The sequence below is a fragment of the Corvus cornix genome, chromosome 1A, assembly GCF_000738735.6.
Source record: "Corvus cornix cornix isolate S_Up_H32 chromosome 1A, ASM73873v5, whole genome shotgun sequence".
Taxonomy (NCBI): Eukaryota; Metazoa; Chordata; class Aves; order Passeriformes; family Corvidae; genus Corvus; species Corvus cornix.
Window position 1 is genome coordinate 11,567,666 of NC_047057.1, and position 22,658 is coordinate 11,590,323.

Here is a 22,658-nt window from a genome sequence, read left to right on the forward strand (position 1 = left end):
AGAAAGAGGTTTTTGGTTCAGACGCTGGATGGGCACTGGAACAGGCTCCCCAGGGAAGCGGTCACAGCACCAAGAAGCGTTTGGACAACGCTCTCAGGCACATGGTGTGATTCTTGAGACTGACCCGCGCAGGGCCAGGAGCTGGACTTTGATGATGTTTGTGGATCCCTTCCAACTCAAAATATTTTGTGATTCCGTGATTCTTCCAGTGCGCCCGAGGGGGAGCCTGGGCGCCCGCTCCATGGGGAAAACGAGAGCCTTCGAGTCCCGCGGGTCACCTGCACGGCGGCCGGCCGCCGCGGGAGGCTCGGAGGCGCTGTCCCGCCGCTGCCGTGCCCGGTAGGAAGCGGAAGGGCCGGCGACGCCGGGAGCGGGCCGGGAACCGCCGGAACACCCGATGGGCGCATCCCCCACCGCGGGGCGGGCTGAGGGCGGCGGAGTCGGAGCGGCGCCGGGCCGGGCCGGGCCGGGGCGATGCTGGTGCGCCTGGCGCCCGAGTTCGAGCTGCGAAGGGACGTGGTGCCTTGGCTGGCAGAGCGGGGCTGCGCCGCGGCTCTAGGTAACGCTCCGGGAGGCCGAGGAGAGCCCCATCCCTCAGGCCGGCCGTCCCTTCCTCTCTCTGGCCGCCTCCGTGCCCGCCCGCCCGCGGAGGAGCCGGGCTGCGCGAGGCCCCGGGTGCGGGTCCCCAGCGGGACCTCCGGCCGCGGGGGCCGGGGGATGGCGGCGGGGGAGCGGCCGGGGCTTGAGGGAGCGACCCTCGGGTGCCGGAGGACTCGAGGCAGGCAAGTTTGGTGTCCTCAAGGAACTTCTCACATGCCGAAAACACTTTTACACATCTGCTACACTCCACAACTTGTTTCTTCTTCCTGCTTCTTCACACGTTTGGGGCTTTCTCTTTTTTTCCTCCCCTCCTCCCCCTTCAAAAAAAAAAGTTTTACCATTGCTCCCTCTCCCACGCTACTCCCCTTTCTGGGAGGAAAAACCCCACAGCCTGAACACTTTCGTGTGTCTGGTAAATGAGTGCTAGTTTAAAATTAGATGCAGCGTCAGCTGTCACAGCACCGTGCGATCGCCAGCATAGCGAGCGCTCGGGGTAGTGGTTGGAAAAAAGTGACCTCCCGTATTCTTGGCACTGTTGCTTTTTGCTTGTTATGAATCTGCAGAGCAGCTGGCTCAGTTCTGCTTTTCAGAAACCGATGAAAACCTTATTCTAATAAAATAATAATACTGTAATTGTTAGTGCTTCAGTAGAAATATCATCATGCACGGTGTGATGAGCTTGAAATGCCTTCAGTTGCTTTTACTTTACTCAAAATACTTAACTTGCTTCCCACATTGAGGGTCTGTTATGAAATAGACTCCTAAGATTTTGTTTGGTGACAAATCAGAAAGTATCATCTTGGAAAATAAGAGTATTATTTACCAAGCCACCATTTACAAAATCTGTTAAAAAGTACTTTGCATTTTCTACATTTACTGAACAATTGTTGAAATGTGTACTGGAGGGATCTGAGGTACAATTCTGAAATTCTCCATGCATAACTGATTAATCTATGAATTTATTAGTTCATCAGTGATTAATTCAAAGATAAATCAACCTATATGTTAATGGCATAAAGGTCTCAAAATGGCACTGACTTCTTTTTGGGAAGGGGAAAATTGTATTGAGTCTTTTAAAATGTAATAGACTCTTCATTCAGTAATGTTCCTGGTGATACAGAATCATAAAAATCTAGTTTGGAAGGTGCATCTGATCAAATACCAGCACTGCTGTATTTCATTTTAACTCATCTCTGTGTAGTGACTTCTTCCCCCTCATGCAATGCTGTCATATTAGGAATGTGAAGGTGGGAGGTAGGGATTTGAAAAGATTAATTTAAACATCAAAGAAATATCTAATCACAGAAAGCAAGTAATTTTCAGGAGTCATGGTACTTTTGTGTCAGTTTTCAGATGTTAGGTATTCATATTTATTATTTTCTTTCCTAAGGACTTGAAAGCACTTGATAGCATGTGAGAACTGCAAATTGCATGAGAGCTGGGAGTAGCTGTGATGAGAGGAAGGGAGTGGCAAGTGAAGGGAACCAGCCTTGTTCTCTTTATTCCACTTACTTTCATATGAGCTGCATATAATGGCCTTCAGGAAATCAAGCTCTGCATTCTCCTGATTATGTTGATAAAAGCTGGGTGCTGGGCTGGCAGGCTGGGTTGGTTCTTTTGCAGCCCTTCATCTGCTGGTCTCGGCTGTGGGCATGAGGAAGGAGTTGTAATTCTATGTGCAGGGTTTTACTGCAGGACTTTCCAAGGGCAGAGGCTATTGCCACTTCTTTGCCTCCATATTCCCACTGACTGTTCAGTGATGTGAAACTTTCTTCTGATTCAGAACTTTTTCAGCACCTTTAGAATGTCTATGTCAGATGATAGGGAAATTCATTGACACAGAGATTGCTCATGGAGCTTCTTCTCTACCAAAATTCTGTTCTGAAGAAGTTTTTCATGAGGGAATATGGAGACTGTAGTACTCATCTTGAAAGTTTGAGGTGGTGGTTAAGTTCCAGGAAGCTTCTGATAACAAAAAAAAGAGTATATTGTTATCTTAGACTCTCCCAGCTGTCACCATCTAGCCCTAATGTAGTGGTATTGTAGTGTACTTCAAGTGATCTGAAACCAATAGAAAGTGATGTGTTGCTCAATGTACAGGAAGGATTTTCATTGTCATCCCACAACAAAATAGAAAATTTACTTCCTTCTGATAATACTTGAAAACAGTTTTTTCAAGTTTTATCACTGCAAACTATACAAGCCAGTTTATAGTATCAGGCTTGTTAAAATAAGTTTCACTAAGTGTCTTCCTTCTAGCAACACTTTGTAATAACCGCCAGGTAAATAGTGTCAGACTTGACTAAATGCTTACAGAGGGTTGTGGAGAGTTCTCTATATTGATGCTTACTGACCTCCAGGCCACCTTTATTATAAAATTAAGACCAGTCATGCAGCTTCAATCTTACTAAGGGCAAAATCTCAGCTTTTAGTAAAAATTCCATAAGAGATGCCTACATTTTTGAGGGCTGAAGTGATTACAAAACATAAAAGCAGTATCAGGAAAAGCATGCATTTTTGTCACCTTGAATACAATATTTTGTCCTTTTTTCTGGTGGTTTTCTTTTTATTTTGTACTGCTTTGTCTAAATAAGCTCTTTTCTTTCTGTGTCCATCTTAGCTTCCGACTCATTTGTTTCCATTTTAACTGTACTCTTTCATTCACATCCCATATGTCCTTCATTGTTTAATTCCCTGTACTTGTAGGTAGGTTGCCTATCTCTCTGTATGGTATTTAATCTTGTGGTTCTTTGGGTTTTGGTTGTTTTTTTCTTTACTTATTTCTTTTTGGAGGAGGAGGAGAGGCTAAGAATGGCACAGAAAAGTTGGTGTTGTAGAACTAATGTCTAAAGATGTAGTTTATTTTCAGGTTTTTCTTTGAGACGCTGAAGGAGCAGGTGTGAGCAAATGATATATTCCTCAGGCTAGCTCTGTCTTCCTGTAGTGTGTGGAGAACTGGAGTATGACTGGACTGTTTGAACCCCAGGTTGTGTATAATGAATAAATGCGAGGGGGTCTTTTGGTTTGTTTTTTTTTATTCTTTGAAAAAGCACATTCCATTTTCATAACAAAAGGTACTGGCCATTAGAATCACAATTATAATGAAGAGGTAGGAGTTTACAGAAATAATTTTTTTCTTGCATGTTTTAAAATCCCATGGCTATTTGTGTTGAAGTTTATCAGGTTTAAATAATGATGTAAGAAATACTCTCTCTTTTTCCAGAAGGGAGTAATTTTGGGAGTAATAAAATGCAAATAAGTATTTACATGTAAAAATATATTTAGCATATTTGCTTAAAATGTGCATAAATTATATTATGAACCATCTGAAATGAAAATCCTGCGCCTTTTTGTACTTCTTATTTCAGACACTTCTGAGAATTCATCAGCACTTTACATTGTAAATGTTGAAAGAAATGGAAAAATTATTTATACCTGGAAGGTAAGTCCATCTTGGAACTTTATAAAAATATAGTTGAGAATAATACTGTATGTGAATTGAATTCAGTTCTTGTAGTTTAATTGGTTTTGCAGTGAGTGTTAGAACATGGAAACACGACTGATTACAACCTGGGGGGTTGGGCAATGGGAAAATACCGGTCTCCACTTCAGACAAAGGTTAAGAATGATGAAATGGAGAGTAAAGTACTTACCTGATTAAATCCATAGGGTTTTTGCCCTTGAGTTTTTGTTGGGCCAGAATCTCCCCATGAATGAGATGCAATTTTTTAAAATCACTTCACAAGCAGCACATAATTTCATCCTCAATTTCTCGGCAAAGCCTAGCTATTAAACTGTGAGCAGTGTTTTAGTTAAATATTTTCTCCTACTAAGATGTCTTAGGATACCATTTATCTAACCCTATTTCTGCGCATACCTTTCTTTAAGATTCATCCATAACACTTTATTGAAGTAGTCTGAGGTAACCACTGTTTATTTGATGTCCTGAAGTATCTAGAGCTGACTTCTTAACATAGGATTTTGCTCTCCATATATTTGTAGTTTTACATCCAAGTGGGTTTTCTAATGGTTTCAGAAGGTGAAACTTCATCTCATTCCCATCATTTCCTTGATGAGACAAGCTGTGCTCCTTGACTGTGCAGCTCAGAGGAGTCTGTAGATCCAGCTGGAATCTGGAGGATCTTGTTTCTTGAGGAGTACAGATATGAGGTGAACTCCAGTAGAGTAGGGCTGCTTTCATTCCCCTCTGGCTCAACAATGCTAAAACTCTCCAGCTTCCCTAGGGTTAAGGGAAGAGGTGAGGCCTTCATCAAGGTGTAATACACGTTAACTGTGGGTGGATGTTTCCTTTGGTACAAGCATAGGGAGGGGAGTCTGTACAAGACAATAGTAACCATAAAACCAATTCTAAAGTGTGTGTCAAATTTTGGGATTTTTTCATTGCTCAAAACTCTAGAAGACTTAATGCAACTAATCATCTAGCTCAGCAGAAGATCTGGTACTCTGTGTGTGTGGTGTTGCTGCTTTCTGGTACCTGTGGAATCTCACACTAAGCTTTTCTGGGCCTCTGACAGTCTAACTGCCTTGTGTGCTCTTCAGGCTCTTGCAACTGGCACAAGGGATGAGTTGTAGCTCAAGGTTCACACATCTAAATGTAGGTGTCTGCCTGCATGCTGGGTGTCTAAGCTCCCACTGTAGTCTGTAGGGATCTGGTCAAAACAGTTGGTGGAGCTTAGGGAACTGGCCACTTGTTGCCTGTTCTTTGGGAAGAATTGTATGGCACTTACACAGGATGTAAACTCGACTGAGCTGGCCTGGCTTGTTCCCCAATAGATACAAATAGAAAACAACCTTTGTCTTCTAAGTGAGAGACAGTTAAGTGTATTCTGTGTGAAACTAGGAGAAGGTGGAGAATGAGTTTTATTTTCAAGCTCATTTTAGAGTATTATGTTGTACAGGGGCTTTGACGGTGTCTGTATTTTGTGACATTAGTAGTGTAAAGGAAGATATTTTTAACAGAAGTGAATTCTATTTGCATTATAATGCAAGAATCTTCAGAGTGCACATGAAAACAAGTATCCTAGTTTATGCATGGCCATGGGCATTGATGTAGTTCTGTTACCAGTTTGTAAAGTGTATTTTTCAGTATCTAAGTACAGAAGGTGTTAACGTTTCAGACACACTTGAAAAAAAAAGTTATTTGTGAAAGCACTTGCCTAATCTTAAATTAGGAAGCCTGGAGCCTGTGTCTTAATATAAAGACATTTTGTTTTCCTTGTTTAAATCAGAAGTCAAAGACTTTTGTCATTGCCACAACAATAATGAGACACTCAGAAATAGACCCCTTAGGAAGCGAATACTCAGGCTTTTGTTTCAAATTCACAAAGACACCATAAATTTGTAAATAACCACAGATCTCTCCCCTCTCCCCCTAAGCAGTTGTTAAAAACAATGATGCTCACTGTGTAAGTAGAAGCCTGTGTGGCTGGATTTAATTTCAGCAGTTTAGCAATTTAGTGCCTATACCCAGAGTACATTAATAGACATCAGTTTAATTTGCTATCCAGTGTATGCTGCAAAGCAGAATTTTCTTTTTTAATATTTTGAAAATTTAAGACATGATAAAAATTAAGAAGTAGTAAAGTTGTGATTTGTAATCCCAAACATGTGTAAGTGCCCCAAACAAAATCATCATATATTAATTATCAATAAGCTAGAAAGGGTATGTATTATGTTATTCTTCAAAGGCAGAAGGCTAATGGTGAACTTGTAAAATACTTAGCCTTCAAGAAATCACTTCCTAAGACAGACCTGAAATCCTTTTTCCAGGCTACAGCCAGATCACTGGGAGATGATTTTTGGTGATGTTTGATGTTTCTGTGCTCCCTTTTGGAGCAATGACCCACCAAGTTGGTGAGGTTTGGAATACCAGCCTTAAGTCTCCAGGGGCCACAGCATCCCTCTTGATTCTTGTACAGACATCTCTTTTCCTGGTCTTACTGCCTATAACTAAAACCAGTTTAGAAGCAAAGTGAGAGAGAGGCACTTGGTTTATGCAATGGCTTGTGGGCTGTGGATTGGCCACATTTCAGCTTTATCCCATGGGTTAGTTCTAAAAGGAAAAAATAAATCTTTGTTCTCTTGGAATTAGAATTTGCTTTCTTGGAATTAGATAATTGACTGCCTGTTTATATGTAGGACAGGGAAGTGTGTGAGGATGTGTGTCAAGGGGCAGGGAGAACAGGGGAAAAAAAAAGAGCAATGTTTAACTTTGTGTATATTTATATTGCTAGTGCTAATTTGTTCTCATCCATAGGGAAATCAGAGAAATACTCACATTGGATTGTACGATCTTCAAACTAAACAAAATGAGGTGAGAGCAATGCCAGGTTTCTCTCTGGTGAAAGTGCTGTAGTGTTTCAGATTTTGATGCTTTGCAACACAGTATGTTATGTCCTTAAGGAGTGTATCCTTGTTTGAAATAGAAAAGATACTGGAGAAGGTATTGGTACAATTCTCAGTAGTATTAAAATGCACCACACTGCAGAACATCTGAAAGGCTTGAGAGTAAAGCATCATGTCTGCAATCTTTTTTTCTAGACAACCTTCTAAACAACAAGTCCTTTCCACTCCTTTTCACATTGCACACATGTGCCAAGAAGTAAATGCTTGGGTTTTTCTTTATATATGCATTCTTGGTCTGTTTGATGCTACCATTTGTAAGAGATTATTTTATTCTAAAAATAAATATACTACAATTCAATAACTAGAACCATGATAACAGGCCTTTGCAAGTGTCCCCATAATAGTATGAAATGAGTGAAATTTTGTATTTACATAAAAGTCTGCTGTGCTGCTCAAGTGGCAACATAAAGCTTAAAAGAACTCATAAAAAACAAACATGAGAGAGAGCTGTTACAACTGAGCCTTGAAATATGGTTCTTCTGGCCATGAAAAGATTTGGTTTAAAGACAGAAGCTGTGTACTGGACAGCAGCGTTTTCCTAAGAAGTAATTAGATTATTTCCTTTATGGAGTTTAAAAAAGCACAGTTATTAACATCACCATGTTTCTCTGTAGCACCTCTATGTGTTTGAGAAGGATCTGCACATAATCAGCTGCTCAGTCAACAATGAAAGGACGTTATTGGGTAAATACATGTTTTATCATTAAATTTTTTTGATAAAGATTTAGTTTAGTAGGATGATTCATTTGGGTTTAGAATTACTTATATCTATTTTGACCTATGTGTTGCCTGCAGCAGTTTATGAATTTCAGTGGATCCATCATCAGATAATGTAGGTAACAACATAAGGACACAGCTGTGACAATATTGCTGTTTTATTAAAACATCTAAGACACACTGACCCTTTGTTCACTTCCTCCTCCTGCATTCACGCATGCCTCCTACATCTAGAAGGGCTTCTGTTGTTCCTTTAACATGTATGGTTTTGGTAAAAGAATTGTGATGCTCATTTTTCAAGGATGTTTAGTAATATTACTATCAAATATGAACACTCACTGTGGTTGTGTTGGTTTTTTCTCCCCCCACAGCAGTCAGCTTCTGTCAATATACAGAGGAAGAAAGAGCAAGTCAGGTCTTACAGTCAGGTACTGCAAGTGGATTGTATTATACTATTTGAAATATTCAACCCTTTTGCTCTCTTTCTCATGTAATTTCTGTTTGGAAAACAAACTTGTGTACATAAGAGACTGTTATCTAAAACATATTATTTTTGCAGTATCCAAGTATTTAACCTTGCTAATCGAAGTTCATCCCATTAATAATGTGAGAGTCCTAAAGGCGGTGGATAGCTCTGTTCGAGTACAGGTAAATTATTCACCTAATCTAAAGATAAGCCTTTTTTGATATGCTGTGCTAGGGAGAAAACATGGTTTAGTGCAGAAATACCTCATTTTATCTTGCATCTGTTACAGACATAATGTCACCCTGTTTCTTCACAGAAATAAAAAAATGAAACTTCTTAAAATGTTTGGTGTACAATATTTCTCCAACATGAAGGCTCCTTTTTTTTTCTCTTCAGTCTTCCACAGTTTGCAGTTATAGTGACTGATGACTATTAATATGTAATAATAGCTATTTTTATTAATTGAATATCATTAGTGTGTCTGATTTAATTTAAAAATACATAAATATCCAGAAAAAAAAACCCAAAACGTTTTAGATAAGTGTTCTAAACGACTTTGTTTTTTTACTTACTTTTGTGAAACTTTCTGTGTAGTTTCTTTATCCAGTTGAAGGCAGAAATTCTTCTACAGAAAGTCGTCTCTTGCTAGTTTCAGAAGATAAATGTGAGTTAATATTTTCAAAGTACATTGTTATTCTTTTCTTGAAGATGATTGTTATAGATTATGGTTTTGGTATACTTTAATTGGGGAAAAAAAAACGGGAAAAAGAAGGGTGTGAGTTATTCTAGGTATTCCAAAGGTCTTTCAAAAACTGTATCATTTACTGGAATTTTTTCAATGTTAACAGAATGGCCATCTTTGTCTACAATTAGTTGCTTAGCTCATGCATTCATCAGTTATCTTTATTTCTAAAAAAGCTAAAATAGATTTGTTATAGCTGCCTATGTAAATACAGAGCAAATCAATTGGCTGAAAGATGGACTGTCATTTAACATGTGAAGTGGGATTGCAATGGGACAATAGTTCCTTGGATTCAGCTAACATTGCATGTTGAGCCTAATCTAATGGCAGGGAATGGATAAAGATGGGCACTTGGAAAAGGCTGGGTTTTTCCTTCTTATTATAGAGTGAGATTGCTTTCCCATCCCCTTGGAGAGGCCCATCTTCCCTGAGCTAGACACCAACCCTGGGTAGACTGAAGTGGACAGAGCTAAACAGAAACACAAGATCTGCTGGGTGAATCTTGCACTTCTCATGCAGGCCAGCTGTGGATAACTTTAAGGAATTTTGTGTTGGAAAGGACTGTGAGGGGTATTCATGATAGGAAGTGAAACAGGTCAGGGATAGTCTCAGACATGGGCATGCAGCTCTGCAGACTCTTTCTTTCCACGCGTGCTCCTTGGCTTGGTTGGGCACATTCCAGTCATTGCTCTTCGTGCCTGTGCTGTACTGATTTGGGCAGGGAACTGTGTCCACAAGGTGTTATGGCTGAGGCCACTCTCAGCTGAGGAAAGGAAGAGAATCCAGATCTCTGTCTAGGCACCTGTGCTCATGTATCACAGATTTCCTCTTACACTGAGTTGAACTTTCCTGGCCCTAAAGTGTTCTTACAGAATTCTCAGAGGTGGGCTTGTGTAATTAGCTGCATAAAAGCATTTGAAAATGTTTGTTTGTAATTATTTTTTTAATATTTTAAAGATATTGAACAATTTGACATTCGTGTTGTTGCAGAAGAAGAACACAAAGTGGTAAGATTGAAAAATCATTGGGTATGAGGTTTTCTACTTTAATTAATTTAGCTGAAAGCTTTTGTAGTTTTATACTTGGGCAACACATAGTTTATAAAGAAAACATTGATTAGTATGGCAACTTATGCAGGTAACCACAAAGCTGATTGAAAAACTTTACACCTTGTAATCTATGAGGAAAGTTACTTATTTTATTGGTTTTTTTATGTGTTGCTGAATTCTTCTGTATGTTAGAAGTTGGGAGTAAACATAGTGTTTATTCATTTTTAAACCATTTAAAATATTTGCAACCATTTAAAATATTTTCAGAGTCACCTTCCTAACCTTGTCTTTTGTGAGTCTGTGTGAACCCAGTAAAGGATTCACTTAAAAAAACAAATGAACAAAATATGTAAAACTTAGATACAGTCCAAGTACAGTGAATTTTCCAATCTCTTTTTCCCCTCATCTCTTTTTCTGTTTTTAACATGAATTTGTCATCAACTAATTGTGGATGCTCTGCTTGAAAGACTTACTATTAATAAACATTCATCTAATATAGTAAATAATTGTGTCCTCAAAGCCTATGTTTTGCATTATGGAGGTGAATGTAGGCTTTGAAGGAAAAGTTAAGGACCTGACTTTGGTCACTTTACAATCTTTCATGGTTTTCTCAGTTTATCATGACCTTTAAAGCAGATGGGTTTTATATGCTAGACTACAGTAGTGGAGTAAAGACTTAAGTATAACCAGAAAACAGATTGATCTGATGTCCTTCAGACAAACAGATTTGTTTTGGTTGAAATTAAACCTCCCTATATCATTCAAGTGTGCATGTATACAATCCCAACAGTTTTCCATAGTTCTAGTCTTTTCCTTACTTCCAGTCCTCTCTCTCAAATGGCTGAGACTTTGGATAGAAATCTCTTTTAGAGCTGATACATCTTCCTTCAGTAGTTAATGTAGCTGAATCTGAACTAGCTGTGGTATTTCTCTCCTCTCTGAGGAAGGGTGCCGCTGCTATTCTTCATTCACTTTGAGTAGTTTAAGTGGTGGATTTCTTGCAAGCAAGGAAGCCTTAAAGAAAAGATTTGTTAGTAGGTGTACCCTGAAAACTGTGCTTCCGATCTCTTTAAACTGAGCACCTTGCACACAACAAAGGTGGACTTCGTGCTGCTGAGATGGAGTCTGTTCCTTCCAAGCTCCTTACTGTTTGTGCCTCTTCTCTGACTGCCTTTCTCTTTAAAGCACAGACTGTGCATAATTTTTACAAAACCTTATTTGATGGTTTCTAATATTTTTATTCTTTCCCTCTAGGTGATTCAAAAGTCAGGTCAGCTACCAAGAGCCAAAGTTGTAGATGACCTCGTTTGGGCACAGTGGGATATGATGGAACAAAGACTCTTCTACATTGTTCCAAAGGTGAGAAGAAAGTCATTCTTGCAGTTTTGTTCCTGCCTGTCTAGAGACAGTGAAGTTTTGAGTGTGTGGGGTAGGAAGTAGGAGTTTGTTTTCATTAGGATGGTCTGTCTTGTTCCTGCCTCAAATAACCCAAAGCAGAAGCCAAACTTGCCTTAGCTGCTATTGTGCTTAGTAAATTGCAAGAAGACTTCTGGTCTTAGTGCTTTCTATAAAAAAGGTGGGCTTGTAAATTTTTTTTTTTTTGCTTTAGAAAAGTCTATTATTGAAAACTATCTAAATCTATCCAAAACTGTTGAGAGTAATACCTCTGTTCTAGAGAATTCACATCTAGAAAGTATTTTGTATGCAGACTTATTGAGTGACCAGATGAGGACAGGTTCTTGGCAAGAAACTCTGAAACTCTTAGAGTTTGGATTTTTTATTTTGTCTGAGGGGCTATTTGCACCTGATGCATTCTCTGTAAATAAAAAAGGGTTTTTATTTACTCTTCTTAGCCATGAAAAAAGTGAATGTTAGGAAATAACAGGAAGTGAACTGTGATGGAGAAATGTATTCATGTTTTTGTTTCAGAGATACCCTTTTTGAGCTGGCCAAAGTAAGATACAGTTCTTTTTGCCATATAGGTAGATATGGAAAATATTTTTTAAACTTTCTAAAATGTGTGAGACATGTATTGCTGTGCTTCAAGTGAGAGCCCACGCAATTATATATGATTGGCAGATAATGATCTGGGACAGGAAGGAAGCATGTCATTGTGCTATTGTGAGGGATTATATGTGGTTTTAAATTCTTTTGTCCTCTAACTTCTGCATATCTGTTAGCAAAGCAGTTTGAGTGTGAAGAATGGTTCTGAGTATCCAACCACTTTTCAGTCTATACAATATACTTTCTTACTTTAAAAACATGTCCTTTTTAATTCCAGGAATCAAAGAGTACTTTAAGGTGTGTCCAGTTTTATCCTGATGAAAATTTTAACTCAATAGTAAGTTATGAGTATTTTATTATATAATGGTTTTTAGTGGGATGTAATTATGTTTTCCAGGTACTGGTACAGAGATCTGTTTGCCTTTTTTATCATTGAAACTTTTTCATAGGAAAACCGGGGTTTGTATTTCTGTTTGTTTTTGGGGATTTTTTGCATTAGTTTCTTATCAAGAATACATTCAGTCAGATTCAGATTTTGCCACAGTATGGTAACTTTAGTGGAATTACACTTTTATTGACCTAGAAGGCAGTAAGTGACACTCATGACGCTATTCTGATCTAATACTCAGCTTTTGAAAAAGCAGACTTATCAAGTGCACTAGACAAAGAAACTGTGTACTGATTTTTTGTCAGTTTTAAGTGACAAGAACGTTTGTTGCAGTTAAAATACAAAGAACAGAACATAAAAATTACAACATGTCATTGTTACTAGACCTTTGACCCAGTGGCTGAAAATTCCTGCAATGCAGTGATTTTTTTTCTCTTTTTAAAGGGAATCTGTTTTATGGGGGTTTTTGAAGTGGCTGTAAGGATTTAGAGGAGGATAAATAAACTTGTTAAAATGTTGAACCTGGTGAAAAGTGACTATGACACATTTTACTGGTCTGAAATACTAAACAGAGTATATTGACCTCTGTAAAGAACAAGTTTATTTTCTTTTTTGTTTAACAGCTGGAATCACACCTGGATATTGCTGTAAATGACACACAATTGAAGTAAGTTGTTTGGTTTTTTAATGTTTTGTTTTGCTTTCTTTTTAATATACATGGTAACATTTTACAAACCCATGTAAAATTTGTCCAAGCCACAATATCTTTGTTTGCAGTTGCTTGCATGGTACTGGAACATAAGAATAACATGAAAACTGTGTCCAGACCTCCAGTTCTTATTTTCATCAGGGTCAACGGTAAAAAGTAATTTAATCCTTGACTGCTTCTTAGTGCCATTTAAAAAATTATTTGTCTGAAGAGCAATTTGTCTCTAGCTATAGGTTAAACCTTCTGAGTATGCTACACCTATTTAAATTAATTTGTTTTAACCTTGGGCATGTTGTAATGGTGATGTCGAAATTTCTGTCAAGGGAAGCTCTGCATTTTTAATTGCTATTGCAAGTTTTATTGGGCAGTTAACCAAACCAGTAGCTCCTTTTTATAGCCTGTGAAGACACTGCCTGTATTCTGTTCTCCTCCAGCATGCTCTTTCCATCAGCCTGCACTTTTAAAGACGAAGATTTGTCTGATTCTGTGTCTGCCATGCACATGACTGCATCTGAGCTTGTCTCCTGAGGGCTCCCTTTTAATTGAGGGAAAAATCTAGTCAGGATGGTTTAACTCTGTCATAATCCTCATTGATCTTCACATTCCAAAAGGGCCTGTGTATTTTTGTGAATAAAAAGGGAGGCCAGAGCTGTTAGGTCAGGTATCAGTAGCTGAAGGTAGTTGAGTTTTACCCTGCCCAAGCTGTGGCTCTCAGAATGCCTCAGTGCTGTGCATGAGGCCCAGTGTGGTGCTCCTGCATGTGCAGGCTGCCCTATAAAAGGGCAGTGTATCCCCTTGCAGTTGGTGCTGAAAGAACACAGCTCTTGTAAGAGCTTCAGTGCTGTATTTTACTTTATTTTATTTTTTTCAAAATTACTGCAGAAGACCTAGGGGAAAATCCCTACAGGGTCAAAATACTTTCTGGAAAAAAATACAACCAAACAAAAAACCCACCCAGCAACACAAAAACTAGAGCAGACTGACTACAATCTTCTGCTGGGTGTTCTGCAGGGTGAAAATAGGCTTTGTAAATTTAAAGATACATAAGACCATTAAAGCACAGGCAGCATGAGACTGAAAATGTAATGGTATAACAAATTCTGTGTGAGTGTGATTTTGTGCTTTTCTTTTCAAGCATTTCCACTGAAAGTAGTGTCCGTATCGCAGATTAAAATGTAGCTTTACAGACATGGGCTGTACAGTTAGTCTGCAAAACCTTTGAGTTATCAGTGTCACAAGTATTTGGATTTACAGTATGTCATGAGAATTTGCTTTCACTTCAAAGTATGGGAATGGCTGGACAATGCAGTAAGTGAATATGAAGTTGTCAGGTATGTTATAAATTGATGGATAACAGTGTGCAGTTTTGGGATTCTTGTTTCTAACAGCGTTGAGCAAAATTGGTTAAAGCCTAATTTAACTTTCATTACAGAACATTTGATTATAATTTAATTAGTATATTTTGATTACATAGTGACTATTCTGGTGATATTTTTGTTGTGATAAATCTCTGTGGATGAAGTGATTTACTTAGTCATCTTTATTTGCTCATAGACTTGTGAATTTTGGATATGATTACTGTCAAGATCAAGATGTTGCATCTAAGTCTTTGAACCTTCAAGTTTTTACAAGTAAAGCAGGTAATGAACAAATACAAATATGGTCAAAATTACCTCCACTAGTAATTATCGTGCAGTATAGTCCTAATTGATTACTGAATTTCTTCATACAATATTGAAAACCACACAAAAATACAAACATTTATAATGTGAGTGTGAGATTTGTATTCCTTTAGAGCATACTTGACAGGTAACTGTGAGGAGAGGGAGAAGGCAACTGTGCTTTATTTGCCTTAATAAATTTTACCTTCTGAAAGCTGCAGTGAAGTTGAGCTGAAGTACCCAGGGTTTTACATATCAACACCAACAACAAAACAGTCACCCAGAAACTTTTTAGTAGCCCGGCTTCAAAGAGCTGGTACCATGCCCTCCTCTAGTGAAATATCTCAGCCTAAGAACACCGTAGCATTTTCCAGTCAGTTTCAGAACACCAAAGCATGGTGTTGTGTGTTACATTAAAGCAATCTAATGTTAAAGCTGACCAGAATTGTGTTAGAAAGTAAATTCAAGGAAGGTTTTGTCTGGGTTTCTGATCTAGTATATATTTGTGTTACAGAGTGGACATATGTACACAGAGTATGCGCAATGCAGGCTTTAAGAGTTTCGTGTTGCTGTTAGTATGTGGTGTTTAGAGGGCCCAAGTATGTGATACTAAACTTGGTATGTGCTACTCAAGGATTTAGTATATATATCTGATTCTTTAAACTAAAACCTAACATGTTTGTTAAACCTTTAGGATTTTGGAGTTTCCCTCCATCCTAATGTATGCCATGAACTTTTTTGCATTAAAAACTGGTCTCAAGAGGTACCTGTTCATCACAGCTTTTTCCAGCTTCTGAATTAGACCACACAGGCAGGCAGAGATGGTATCTGTTTAACCTTTGAATAGTCAGCAGAGTTGTACCGGGAAGTGTTGCAGGAGAGGCTTTACATGTCACTCCCCAAAGCCTGCTGTGCACATCAGTGAACTGCTGAGCTGTCTGCCACTTGCACTGAAATTTCCATTAATGCAAATCAAGTGAAATACAACTTCCTTACATGGGTTTTTCTCCTACCAAGGCAAACTGCACACTTATAAAGAGTAGAGGGAAGGAATCAGAAGTAAGAGAAAGACAAGTTTCTATCTTTCAAATGTAGATTATGCTTTTTCTCTCTTAGCAAGGCAATTTCTTATATAAACAGCCAGTCCAATAATGGAAAATATTACTGATTTGTGTATATGTTTCCTTTTAAACCTAAAGTCCTCTGGAGTTTATTCAGATTGAAGCACCTCCTTGAGTTTAGGATGAAATTCAGTCATCCTCCAACAAGACTCTTATTTGGTTACTCTGAAATAAAATGTTTTTTTCTGTCTGGTGACACAATATTTAAAGTCTGTGTGGAACCTTTCACAGGTGCTTTTCACTGCACTTACTGTAAAACGCATAATTTGAAAATTGCAGTGACTAAATGAGTTTACTCTATGTGGCTTTTCCTTGAATGTTGCCTGAAACTGAGGATTACCTTGCACATGTCATTTTGGGTAACTAACAGTTTGGAGCAAGTTATTTTGGTGCTAAAACCATACCTAGTTGCTGAAGAACACTGTGGGTAATCACACTAAAGTTCCCTTTTGTGCCTCAGTGGTGATTTGCAAGACTGGACTGCAAGTTCTTTGTGGTGCAGACTGTACCTTCTGCGGGACTGCTAGCACACCTCTGATATTAATGCCAGAATCCCTCCTTGTACCATTCGGCCATCCCTGGAAAAGCATAATTGGCAAAACTTCAGACTGGAATATTCCATGCAATTTCCCATTTTTATGAAACTGTTATTGGCTCCTGTCAATCTGAACTCTGAATGAAATCACTTTTCCTTTCTCACTTCTCAGTTCCACAGCAGAAAAATAACTCTGTTCCTTACACTCAGCACAGATGAAATCTCTCCAGATAAATATTCCCATGTACTTCTTGAGTAGCTGAGATCAAGCAGTTCCAGTCTCAGAATTAACTTCACATGTCCAGAATTCAATGGTTATTAAGGAAACACTGTGCTGTTATGTTTTCTCTTAGTGCTTTAAAAATATTTTTCTATTAAATTTGCTCAGTATTAAAAAAAATGCAGGCAGTAAGAGGTCTGGATTAGTACTGGAATAGGCACTGGATTACCATCACCTAACTATCTGCCTGAAAGTTAGGCATCTGGACTATGTTTCTAGAGAGAAATAGGCATCTCCAGCGGGTGATTGTTTCAATCCTTCTTTCTTTGTTAGCTGTATAGGAGTCTAAATGAGAGATGTTTGGATAGCTGAAGTGAGGCAAGTTACTTCTAAGTCAGTACAACTAGACAAAATGCCCTGGGGCAATGTTGTATTTGAGTTGTGGCATTTGGATGCCCTGTTGAGATGCTGTTACAGCCTCATGTCTTGAGTTTTTGCTTGAACAGAAATGAAGAATTTAAAATTAAAGTTTCCTAGGGAAAACTTAATGTCTGCATATCATAGGTGACTCTTAGAGTCTCAGTGGGGTGACTTTGTTGAGTGCCAGAGCTGTAACTGCCGTTTCCTGAATAGGAGTAGAACTTAATTTTAAAATTCTTCCTTCTTTTCTCTTTTCTTTTTTTTTTTTTTTTTTTTGACCTTTGTGGTCAAGATCTTTTTTCCCTTTTATTTCTGGAAAGATAAATGTCCATCTAAGTATATTTTCATGTGTCTTCTCACCTCGAGACATTCAGCTACAACTTTTACTGTTTGCAAGTGATTTTGAAATGGGTAGTGTGGAAGATCTGGCTTTTCACACTAAACACTTACCATACAGGTGCGACAGGCTAACAAGCTTTCCCTGCAGCAGCACAACCCAGCTCTAATTTGCAGAGAGCACTGCTAAGGGTAGGAAATGAGTCTGTGGTGTATTCTCAGTCTCTGGCTGCTCTACTGGGATTGCCAGAACTGTGTCAGGTGTAACAGCGCTTGGACATTTGCTGGTCTGAGGCTGCCATGTTTCTGCCTGTATTAATGAAGCACCATTTGTTATTTCTGGTTGTTTGTAGTTCAGCTTGTTGACACATGGACCAAAACTGTTGAGTTGAAAGATGCACATCCTGTTACTAATCCCCCATAGCTGCTGTTTCTGTGGTCAGCTTGCATATTGCCCACTGACACTTCAGTCTGAACATGCTCGCTTGCATGTTGTGCCATTTTATAGAGCAGTGTACACAGTAGCCTCCAGCATACAAGAAAGAAATGTACAGTGCTGGAAGGGAGCTGTTGATAATAAAACAGCCTTGTGGGTTGCTGGAGCTTTTCCAGTCTTCCTCATGAGTCCTGATGCTGCTACTTTAAAAATTATGCATGTTCTGAAAGAAGCCAAGTGCTCTGGCAAAATGCCCTTCTGTTGTCTGAATGAATCAAATATCCAAGCAAAACTGTATCAAACAACATTCAGTCAGCTAAGAATAAGCAGAAAGAAAAATTGGGTCTCAAGAAAGTAGTTATGTTCCCCAGAAGGCAGAAGTGTGAAGTGTCTCAGCCATATCTGTATCACAGCTATGGAACAGCCTTGTGGTGTGAAATACTGAGGCATTTAATCAAATGATGTAAGTTGGTAGCTGTGCTTTTTTTGTACTTGTGCTTTTTCTGTACTGTGGCATTTTCTGTATAGCTTCTATACACATCCTTATTTTTTTACACCACAGTACCTGTATTTGTATTACTTTCTTTTCTTCTTTTAAATGATAAACTTTCAATAAAGGTAAAAGGTGAGTGGTCATATTTGTGGATGAGCTTTTCCAACTGTATTCAGATAATGTGGTTTGGAAGCTGCTTCTAACATGAATGCCAAAGCATCAGAGTAAGGGGATTAAAGTTTTTATAAGAGAAGAAGGCAGGTTTACCATCCAGTGGGGTCAAAACAGGATCAGTCTAATGTATAATTAGGCTGGGAGTGAGAAACATTCCTGTATGCAGTACCCTGGCTGAAATAAACTTGTCCCAACGACTGACTTCTCTCCTGAAAAAGGAATTAACAGTTCTTTGGGCTGGAAAGGGGAGAAGTGACTATCACTTCTGGTGTGAGAAAGCTCTAGTAGTGTATTCATGCTGCTGCCAATATGAGATTACTTGAAAAGCAAAGAAACTGTGCTTCACTATGTTGTTGAGCATATCTGACAGCTCGTGAACAGAAGATATCTGGATTGAGGCAGTCTGTGGAGAAAAAGGCTTGATCAGTTTTCTGGCTGCAAGCATTTCTCCTGGGAAGGGCTAAAATGTACTTCCCCTAAAGGGAAGAACTGGCCATGTCAGGACCCAGGTTTCCAGCATGCCAGACTGACTTCTCTGTTCTTTCTTGATTTTGCTTCATTAGCTAAATGATGTTTAGAGTCCATAACAGATATTCCTGTAATCTTTACCTTTTTTGAGAAATTATTTTTAGTTTCTAATTTGAAACAGTCTTGCTTTAGTTTTGTACAGTATAAAGATGTCTAGATATTCAGCTGGACAAGTGAATTTTCTTTCCTTATTTTGTCTTTTTAGGAGGCCTGTGTGTGTGTTGTAGTCTAGCCTCTGATATTCCTCATGAGATCATGTACTCCATATATTTTTTACATAAAGGTAAGACTAACTTGTTAATTTAGTGTGCTTTATTTTGGAGACTGTCAGTGTTCTGAAAGAGTCACAGAATGCCTTTCAAAACAAATAACTACCAAAGTCTGCAGACAATAAACTACTGTGGCTGGTGTTTAAAGACAGCAGCTGCCTTTAGCTGCAGAGTTGACTTTCCTGCTGTAGACTTCCTGCCTGATGCTGAGTGAGTAGCTTCAAACCAGTGGCCTTGTAAGTTATTAATTTGGTCCCTTATTTCTAGCCAGACTTTCCGGCATGCTGAGCACAGACATCAATGAAATCTGTGGGAGCTTGCAGGTGTGTTGTACTCATGCCATAAGGCATTTGTATGGGAAATAGAGCAAACAGCTCTTAGCTTGAATGTCTGTTTAGAATTCCAGTTCAGCATGTCATTTTCACAGCAAGAGGTGCAGCACCCAACTCTAAGAATAGTTGCTGTGTAAGTGGTGCTCTAGCTCTTAAAGTTAAGACCTTTGTTTTTGTTTTAAAATAATAAAGGACATTGTTTTATTCCAATCAGAATAACAATTCTCATTATCAAGATTTTCTTATTTGATACATGGACAAGAGAGGCAAATTATTCTCAGCTGAGAAGCTGCATAGTACAGAATAACTGTGTTCAAGTGCACAATGTGTCTCTCTTCTACCTTAACTGTTTGCTTTCCTGTGCCAGGATGTTTCTTGTGTGTAAGAGCTGCACCAACATGTTGCTTTGCTGATGGAACGTTCTGGGATTGAGTGAACTACCTTTTTGTGTTCTTGAAGGCATTAACAAATTGGAGAAGTCTTTTTTGGGTGTGACACACAGTGCATTGCACTGCTGTGAAGGGCTGATTTCCCGACGCACCTGATGTGTAGCCAAAGGGTTGTTGGATTGCTTGGAGCCAGCCATGGCTCTTGTACTTCCTGATCTGTACTAGAAGGAAGCTAGGATAAATATGGTGACATTGACTAGCTAAATCTGAAATGACCTCTGTGGAATGGAGTAGTTCGGTGCAGAGCTGTTTGTGGTTTCATGTAAGATTCATCAGTTGTACAAGAGAATTTTAGTAATTGTCCTGCAGTGACCCACAGAAACAGGGGTGTATTGGGTCCATAAGCCATATTTTGGAGACATGTAAGGAATTCAGTTTGTTCTGCAACCTCTGTAATCTCGACTGGAAGCTTCCCACCTGTGTTAAAACAGTCACTGCAGCATAAACAGGGAAGTCACGATGTTGCAGTTGAATTTTGCAGTGCTGGTTTTAGCTCGCATGTGCTCATGCTGGCAAGTAACAAAGTGATGATGGAGAGTATACTGACTCATTGCAAGCTAACTTCAGTCAGTATTTTGTATGAAAAGCTTTATCTTTTGACACCTCTTCATCTGTAGTGTTGCTGTCGGTGACTTTTTCCCTTGGTGGTCCTGTAAACGGTGGATCTTATACTGAATTTCCACACATTATTAAGTAGCATCCTGATCATGACATCATTAGTTACTTAAATCTCCAGCTTTTCTCAGAGCCAGAGGAAGTTTGATGGCATTGTGTCATTCTTACTGAGTGCCAGAAGTGTGGTACAAGTCTAGATTAAAACAACAACTGTGCTGATGCAAAGCCCATGCAAACACAGCAGGTCTGAAATTGGCCGTTGTATAAACGGAGCTGAACTAAATTAGAGCAATAGGGCATGCAGATAAACAAAGTGGAAATTCTTTAAAGCAGTTGAAAGACCAAAATGTGAAACACAGCTATGTAAAGGATTTGTGTTTGGTTTTTTTTTTGCGGGGGGAAAGGTATTTTTACACAAGCTTGCTCTGGGATGGAATGCTTCTTTAAACACAAACATAGGCTGTGCAGTGCATGGCTGGTTTTCACACACTAAAGAATGGCACTGTGTAGGTGCCAGTCTACTAAGTGTGCAGGAACTCTGTTTAGGATGGATTAAATCTGTCCATGCAGACAACCCCATAAAACAGTGTAAAATATCCCCGTTGAGTCTACGGGCACTGCCGAAGTTTCTAGCGATAAAGTCATAGGTGGATTGTAACAAACGGTGTTTATTGTTTGAGGTTTTTAAAGTATTTTTGTTTTTCCCCAGGTTACAACAAAACTTTTACAGTTTCTCTAGAAAGAACAGAATCTCATCAATTGAAGGAAGTGGCTTTTATGAATCTTGGTGGGTTACTTGTGTTACTTCCCTGTGTGATTGCCATTCTGTTTGCAGTAGGGAGACAAATGGCGAACTCTTCTCTGAAAGGAAAGGATTTTTTTTCTTAACTTTAGGTAGCAGTGTTATTTTGCTGCTTTTCTTCTGCATGACTTCTGTATTTGGCATTCGATATTGCAACACCTCACTATTAGTAGGCAGCTTCCTCTGAAATTGCCTCAGAATCTGTGCTGGACACCAGCTGCTGAGTTCTTGAGTCTCTCAAGTCTCTTGAATCCTCCCCTAGAACTCCAAATGTACTGCTAGTGTTTCCTGTGTTAGTACAAGAGCAGCTTTTAATTAACTCCTTTTATATTTCCTAGATATAATCAATTCCTCACAGAGAAGTGGGCCAGGATGAGAATCATGTGAAAGAGCCTCTTAAAGCAAATAAGTGATCAAGTGCTAAATTGACCACTGTTGTTTCTTTAAATAGACTATTATGTGGCTGCTTATTTGCCTGGCCAGTTCCTGCACCTCCTGAACATTCAACATCCTGACCTGCTGTGCTATAGTTTATTTCTGACAGGTATAGTAAAACTGCTTTAAGTAATTTCATTGTTGTGGAAACTTGTTCATATCTCTTTACATGAAAGTTGTATTTCTCAATGTTTCGTTATTGCACAGTGTTCTGACGAAGGAAGGATACTGAAAAAATAAGAATGACATTTTTGCTACTTTTCATTTTAGACAGAATCTGAACTGGCATTTTATACTTTATATATTTCATACTTCATATATTTCATACTTCTTGCTTGTTATGAAATGGAAGAAGACCTTTCACTGAATTTGAAATTCTCTGCCCTGGTTTCATAGTTTCCCTTCCCCCAGCTTTGCACATGGTTCTTGGTCCTCCACTGTTTTCAAATTTCACATGGACATGTAAATTTGATTTTACATTTCCTTCCTCCAATTGAGTTGCTCAAAATGTGTGTGTTTGGAGGGTGTGGGGAAAGGAAATCTGTGTTTCCTTCACCTGATCACGCTGATGCAATTTAATTTAGAGTCTCATCTGAGATGTGTGTTACTTCATTTCCAACAAACACATCTTCGTGGGAAGTGGTTTATTTTTGAAAGTGGGGTGCCTTTGTTTGAAAACAGAAATCTGTTGTCCTGATTGGGTGAAGGAGACATAAATTGTGGAAACTGGT

The 22,658-nt window shown here is 38.9% G+C and overlaps 1 protein-coding gene across 4 annotated transcripts in view; it reads left to right on the forward strand.

The window, feature by feature from the left end:
- The first annotated feature begins 361 nt into the window (after nucleotides 1-361).
- LOC104686882 (gamma-secretase activating protein) overlaps nucleotides 362-22,658 on the forward strand; it is a 69,784-nt gene continuing 47,487 nt past the window's right edge. For 3 of the 4 annotated variants that reach the window (XR_005604612.1, XR_005604613.1, XM_039571641.1), the window contains exons 1-15: nucleotides 362-559; nucleotides 3,969-4,042; nucleotides 6,878-6,934; nucleotides 7,641-7,710; nucleotides 8,115-8,171; nucleotides 8,303-8,391; nucleotides 8,804-8,873; nucleotides 9,909-9,958; nucleotides 11,255-11,359; nucleotides 12,282-12,341; nucleotides 13,016-13,059; nucleotides 14,656-14,741; nucleotides 19,231-19,308; nucleotides 21,400-21,477; nucleotides 21,944-22,036. Coding sequence is in view for 2 of the 4 variants with exons in the window: in XM_039571641.1 (XP_039427575.1) it covers nucleotides 475-559; nucleotides 3,969-4,042; nucleotides 6,878-6,934; nucleotides 7,641-7,710; nucleotides 8,115-8,171; nucleotides 8,303-8,391; nucleotides 8,804-8,873; nucleotides 9,909-9,958; nucleotides 11,255-11,359; nucleotides 12,282-12,341; nucleotides 13,016-13,059; nucleotides 14,656-14,741; nucleotides 19,231-19,308; nucleotides 21,400-21,477; nucleotides 21,944-22,036 (1,096 nt within the window). In the remaining 2 variants the exon portion in view is untranslated. The remainder of the gene's footprint in view (nucleotides 560-3,968; nucleotides 4,043-6,877; nucleotides 6,935-7,640; nucleotides 7,711-8,114; nucleotides 8,172-8,302; nucleotides 8,392-8,803; nucleotides 8,874-9,908; nucleotides 9,959-11,254; nucleotides 11,360-12,281; nucleotides 12,342-13,015; nucleotides 13,060-14,655; nucleotides 14,742-19,230; nucleotides 19,309-21,399; nucleotides 21,478-21,943; nucleotides 22,037-22,658) is intronic. The other variant, XM_039571639.1, reaches the window with a different exon arrangement.